Source organism: Mercurialis annua, linkage group LG5 (assembly GCF_937616625.2).
Source record: "Mercurialis annua linkage group LG5, ddMerAnnu1.2, whole genome shotgun sequence".
Lineage (NCBI taxonomy): Eukaryota > Viridiplantae > Streptophyta > Magnoliopsida > Malpighiales > Euphorbiaceae > Mercurialis > Mercurialis annua.
In genome coordinates, this window is record NC_065574.1 from 20882033 (window position 1) to 20888368 (window position 6336).

General features: G+C 44.1%; 1 protein-coding gene across 1 annotated transcript; it reads right to left on the reverse strand.

The window, feature by feature from the left end:
* Positions 1–4457: 4457 nt before the first annotated feature.
* On the reverse strand, positions 4458–5302 carry LOC126681696 (uncharacterized). The gene is made up of 2 exons (XM_050377250.1): positions 5141–5302; positions 4458–5045 (listed from the first exon to the last, which is right to left on the reverse strand). The coding sequence occupies exons 1-2, from the start codon at positions 5300–5302 to the stop codon at positions 4458–4460; spliced, it is 750 nt and encodes a 249-aa protein (XP_050233207.1).
* Positions 5303–6336: the final 1034 nt, after the last annotated feature.

Consider the following 6336-nt stretch of genomic DNA (forward strand, 5'->3'; position numbering starts at 1 on the left):
CGAGCATCCATTTGAAGCTGACGAGCCTCCATCCGCCGCCTCCATGCAGCGTCATCCTGAGGCTGTACCGGTATTGCCTCTTTAGGTGGTACCCTAGTAGCCAGAGTCCCAGTATCCTCAGCAGCTGCATTCGTATCATAAGCTGCTCTGTGAGCATCGAAACCCTCATTAACAAACGATGCCCTGTGTGCTAAAGCCAGTCGCCTCCTATACTGACCTCCTCTCTTAGTAGGTGCCTGAATGTGCCCATTCTGGCCCAGAAAATTTGTAGACTGAAGATGGTCCATATCCATCCAAACGCACTCAAATCTGTCAGGTCTCTCTAGTAACTCCTCGTGTGCATTTGCCCCTACACAAATAGCCAACTCACGAACCAAGGGCCCCATGCCAACCACACGTGCTTTACCCGTCTGGCTGGGAAAACACAAAACATCACAAAGATCCTGTAAGCCATGTGAATCTTGTTCGTCTCTATGTGTAGAAGGGAGTTCAAAACTAGCAAATCTGTCAGAGACACTTAATTTGACTCTGTTCACCCACAGATAACGTAGCACTTGTAGACTATGTAAATAGACGGGTCCTGAATAAACTTGGTCTTTGCTGACCTAGTTTCAAATCGCTCCTCTCCTGACAAATCCTTCCAAATGGCGTGCTTATCGAAAGTGGGAGGAAAATCCCTCATCCCACCTTTTCCTAACTTGAAGTACCGCCCAATCTCTGCTTGAGTAACTGAGTATTCATGCCCCTTAAATCTTAAAGAGAGAAATAAAATTGACCTAATCAGCTGATGAACTGTCATGAAAAACTCATATGATGACCCTGTTACAGTGTCATGACAGACATCTTCAATCCTGTGCAATCGCCACCTTTTCAGATGTGATTCAACCTCTTTATCCAGCTCTAAAGTTTCCAAAGTATCAAAATCAAGCGCCCTAAGAAAAATAACTTTCCTATCAACCAGACTCTTATACAACAGGCCCTATTCCTCACTGTAAATGGCAAATGCAACTAAATATTAAGCCCTAAGATCAACTCGCTCCTCTGTCTGATTTTGCTGCTGTCCTGCATCAGAACCACGACTACACTACCCTACCTCAATATTTCTATCCCTATTGTCTTCCTCCTCAATTTCAACAATTCTCACACTAGGCATATTTGCAATCTCAACTAAAAAGTGTCAAAAAATGTGTTGAGAAATTGACTTACTGCTTTTAGGAGGGATTAAATAATACCCACTTAGTAAAAATTGTGAAAAGGTGGCGGTGATCGGCGAAGATGGCAGGGATGTGGCAGTGAAGAGAGGTAGTGGTCTTGGTGATGGCGGCGGCAGTGAGTTGGTGATGATGGCAAGGTGGCGATGTTGAAAGTGGACGGCGATGGGAGAGATGGCGGCAGCGTTGGAAGAAATGGCGAAATGCTGAGGCTTTATGTTCTGAAATTAAAAATTTGAAAAAAGCCCTTTTATCTAATTAAACATGCTGAGTTGGCCTACTGAAGGAGACGAGTATGCGATTGCACACTGCAAAGTGTGCGTTCGCACACTTTGCGAATAGAGCGTGAATTCGCACACTCCAAAGTGTGTGTTCGCACACTTTGCAAATAGCGCACACTCTATTTTTTTCAGTCCACCATTATTTTTGTGTACCTGATATCTGCACACACTAAAAATAAAACACCAGAATAAATCCGAACAAGACAAAATAACACGAAATAAAATAGAAGAAAATATGTCTAAATTAAACAAGAAAAATAAATAAATCACGAGAAAAATAAAACTAAATTAAACAAAAATAAAGCGATAAAATTGGACTGTTGTCCAAAATTAGCTTGTTTAAAGTCGCTAGCATTGACCGTGAATCACCTGATTTAGTTTGGCGCACAGAGAGTATAACACTCTTGTCCTTCGTCTGTCAACGGTCCTAAATAAGGTTTGCACATCTGACCATTGACTTTAAAAGTCTCCCCACTCGCATTTTCGAGCTCAATTGCGCCATGTTCAGCTACATGTCGCACCTTGAAAGGCTCGCTCCATCTCGATTTGAGCTTACCAGGAAATAAACACAGGCGAGAGTTATACAGTAGCACATGACTGCCTTTTGTAAACATCTTAGGCACAATATGAGCTTCATGCTACTTCTTTGTCTTTTCCTTATACAGCTTCGCATTTTCATATGCTGACAAGCAAAACTCATCAAGTTCGTTCAGCTGCAACAGTCGCCTCTTGTTAAAGAGTCTTGGGTCAAAATTTAACTTTTTGATGGCCCAGTATGCGCGATGCTCGAACTCCAAAGGCAAGTGACAAGCCTTTCCATAGACTAGTCTGTAAGGGGACATACCATTTGGCGTTTTAAATGTCGTCCGATATACCCACAACTCATCATCCAATTTTTCTGAGACCAGTCTTTGCACGAGCTATTCACTGTCTTTTCAAGAATGTGCTTCAACTCTCTATTGGAAACTTCAACCTGTCCACTTGTCTGAGGGTGATATGGAGTCGCCACTCTGTGATATGCATGATATTTCTTCATCATGGCGGAAAACTGCCAATTGCAAAAATGTGACCCTCCGTCACTGATGATCGCCCGTGGCACCCCAAATCTATTAATCAACTTCATTAGGAACTTCAGGACCACCTTTCCATCATTAGTGGGCAAAGAAGCCTGCTTCCACCCATGTCGACACATACCAAGATGTATAAGTTCCCACATGACATAGGGAATGGTCCCATGAAGTCGATACCCCAGACATCAAAAATCTCTACTTCCTGAATAGAAGAGAGAGGCATCTCATCTCGCCTTGAAATATTGCCAGTTCGCTGGCATCTGTCACAGTGCTGCACAAAATCTCTCACATCCCTGTGCACCGTAGGCCAATAAAAACCACTCTCAAGTACTCGTGCTGTTGTCCTGCCTGAAGCATAATGACCTCCATAATCCGAAGAATGGCACTCTGTCATAATGCCTAACATTTCTTCCTCAGCAACACATCTCTGAATCATATTAGCCGCACAAACTCTGAATAGATATGACTCATCCCATATATAGCGCTTAACAACAGAGAGAAACTTCTTCCGCTGGTGACTGCTCATTTCAGGAGGCATAATATAAGCTGAGAGATAGTTGGTGAAGTCAGCATACCATGGATTCTTCGTATCCTTAATGAGCATAAGTGCCTCGTCAGGAAACCTTTCATTGATGAATTCGCCTTCTATCACTGGCTCAGGAACCTCCAATCGCGACAAATGGTTTGCTACCACATTCTCTGTCCCTTTCTTGTCTCTAATCTCCAAATCAAACACTTGCAGGAGCAGCACCCACCGAATTAACCTAGGCTTGGCATCTTGCTTGGCAAAAAGGTATTGCAGTGCAGCGTGATTAATGTAAATGATAACCTTTGAGCCAAGCAGATACTGCCTAAATTTATCCAGCGAAAACACTACAGCTAGCATTTCCTTCTCTGTGGTAGTGTAGTTCGGCTGAGCTCCTGCTAGCGTGCGACTAGCATAGTAGATGACATGGAACTTTTTATCCTTCCTCTGCCCCAGAATGCTTCCTAAAGCCTGATCGCTCGCATCGCACATGATTTCAAAGGACAGATCCCAATCCGTACTAGATATGAATGGGGCAGTGACCAATGCTTCCTTTAACCTGAGAAAAGAAGCTAAATAGGCATCAGTAGACAAAAAAGGCGCGTCCTTGACAAGTAAGTTAATCAACGGACGCGCTATGGCAGAGAAATCTTTGATGTTCAGCTACATGTCGCATCTCTACAGGACTCGGTCTAAATTTGGAAGACAACACTCGAAGGAGTCCCCGAAGACTGAGAAGTCGTCCATAAACACTTCCATGATGTCTTCAATCATATCATTGAAGATTGAAGTCATGCACCTCTAAAATGTAGCAGGCGCATTGCAGAGACCGAATGGCATGCGGCGATAGGCAAAAGTGCCATATGGATAAGTAAAGGTGGTCTTCTCTGGGTCCTCTGGAAAGATAATGATCTGGTTGTAACCAAAGTAACCATCGAGAAAGCAGTAAAAATCATGTCCTGTCACTCTCTCTAGCATCTGATCAATGAAAGGAAGCAGGAAGTGATCCTTCCTACTTTATGCGTTCAGCTTCCTGTAGTTAATGCACACTCGCCACACAGTAACTGTGCGAGTAGAAATCTGCTCTCTCTTATCGTTCTCTACGACTATCATCCCGCCATTCTTAGGCACACACTGAATTTGGTTCACCCATGAACTATCTGAAATGGGACAGATGATGCTCGCATCAAGTAGCTTCACAATCTCCTTGTGGACCACTTCTTTCATGTTTGGTTTCAGCCATCTCTATCTCTGCGCGGATGCCTTAGACTCATCCTCTAAATGAATCTGATGCATCACTACTGAAGGGCTGATCCCTCTGATGTCTGAAATCTGCCACCCAATAGCCAAGATACGTCACCTGACTACATCAATGACCCTCTACTCTTGCTTCTTGGTGAGCTTGTTGCTGATGATGTAAAGTGCTATCAGCTCCCAAGAAAGCATATCGCAAATGTGCAGGGAAGGTCTTGAGTTCCACTTTTGGTGGCTTCTCCGAAGAGGGAGGAGTAATGTGCTTGCTCTTTAACAATGGTTCAAGGACTGGTTCCTCTATGTACTCCTCCTCTTCAGCATCTTCCTCTTTACTCGGCATAGAATGCATGATGGCTTTGTTCACAACTAGTTGCTCTTCTACTAACTCATCCACCACGTCTACCCGCATACATTCTCCTCCGGAATTTGGATGGCGTAAGAACTTCCTCATGTCAAACTCGACGCTTTCATCCCCGATCCTCAGAGTCAGCTTGCCATCATGAACATTAATAAGAGCTCTGCCAGTGTTCATGAATGGTCGCCCCAATATCATCGGGCACTCCTTGTCTGATGCGTAGTCAAGGACAACAAAATCCACAGGGAATATGAATTTGTTGACCTTAACTAAGACGTCTTCCACAATCCCATTTCGATTTTTTAGAGAGTGATCCGTTAGCTGCAGCATCATCGGTGTAGCCTGTACCTGTTGATCACCAAACATATTACGAAAAAGGGATAAGGGCATCAAATTAATACTAGCACCTAAATCGCAAAGGCAATTAACAGATTGCATGTTACCATAGTACAAGGGATAGTGAAACTCCATGGATCCTTGAGCTTAGTCGGTAGGTTGCTCAATATGATTGAGCTGCAGTTTTCTGTCATTGGTATTGGTCCCTCTGCATCCCAACTCCGCTTGTTGGTGATGATCTCCTTGAGAAACTTCGCATAGTGCGGCATCTCTCTCAATGCGTCTGCCAGACTAATGTTTATCTATAGTTTCTTGAAAGTTTCAAGAAATTTGTGAAACTTCCAAGTGTCTTGTGGCTTCTTCACTCTATGTGGGAATGGAGGTGTTGGAGGTGGTTTAGTGACTACATTACAAAACCACCTCCAACACCTCCATTCCCACATAGAGTGAAGAAGCCGCAAGACACTTGGAAGTTTCACAAATTTCCAAGTGTTGGAGGTGGTTTAGTGACTACCTTTTCAGGCTCACCACCCTCACACTGTTCCTTCTCCGCCTCAGCTGTAGCACGTCCTGCATAAGGGTCATCCAGTGCTTTCCCACTTCTCAACTCAATATCCTTGAGATGCTCTATGGGGTTTTCCTCAGTAGTGGATTGTAAATCCCCTTGATTTCTGCTCTGTAGTGCTTTAGCCATCTGCTGATTCTGCACCTCAAGATTATGGATTGTGGCAGCATGATTTTTGAATGTTTGCTGCGTCTCAGCATCCTTCTTCATCATCATCTCCATCATCTTATCAAACTTGCTGTGGAGAGACTCGCCCTGCTCTTTCTGTTGAAAGCTAGGTGGACGCTGTGGCCTCTTATTCTGATGCTGGAAATTCCCCTGGTTCTTGAAGTTCCCATGATTCTGGAAGTTGCCCTGATTCTGTTATGGCCTCTGTCCTCCTTAAAAATTTGGACCTGCCTGATTGTTGGCATTAACCCCATTATCCTTCCATGAGAAATTCGGGTGATTCCTCCATCCTGGATTGTAAGTGGCAGCATATGGATCATTGCCCTGCCTCTGTCCTCCCACAAAATGGACCTCCTCATTGAAGGCATGTCCCATCACATAGCAGTCACTTGCCACATGTGTAGGATCTCCACATACTTCATAGCTACTCAGAACTGCAGCAACATTTCCCATAGTCATACTTGCAGCTTGCTTCATAAGAATATCAACCTGAGCTTGCAGTGAGGCATTCTTTGCTTTCAGACTCTCCACAGCTGGATCAACAGTGACTGCCATTACTCCTCTCGGCGC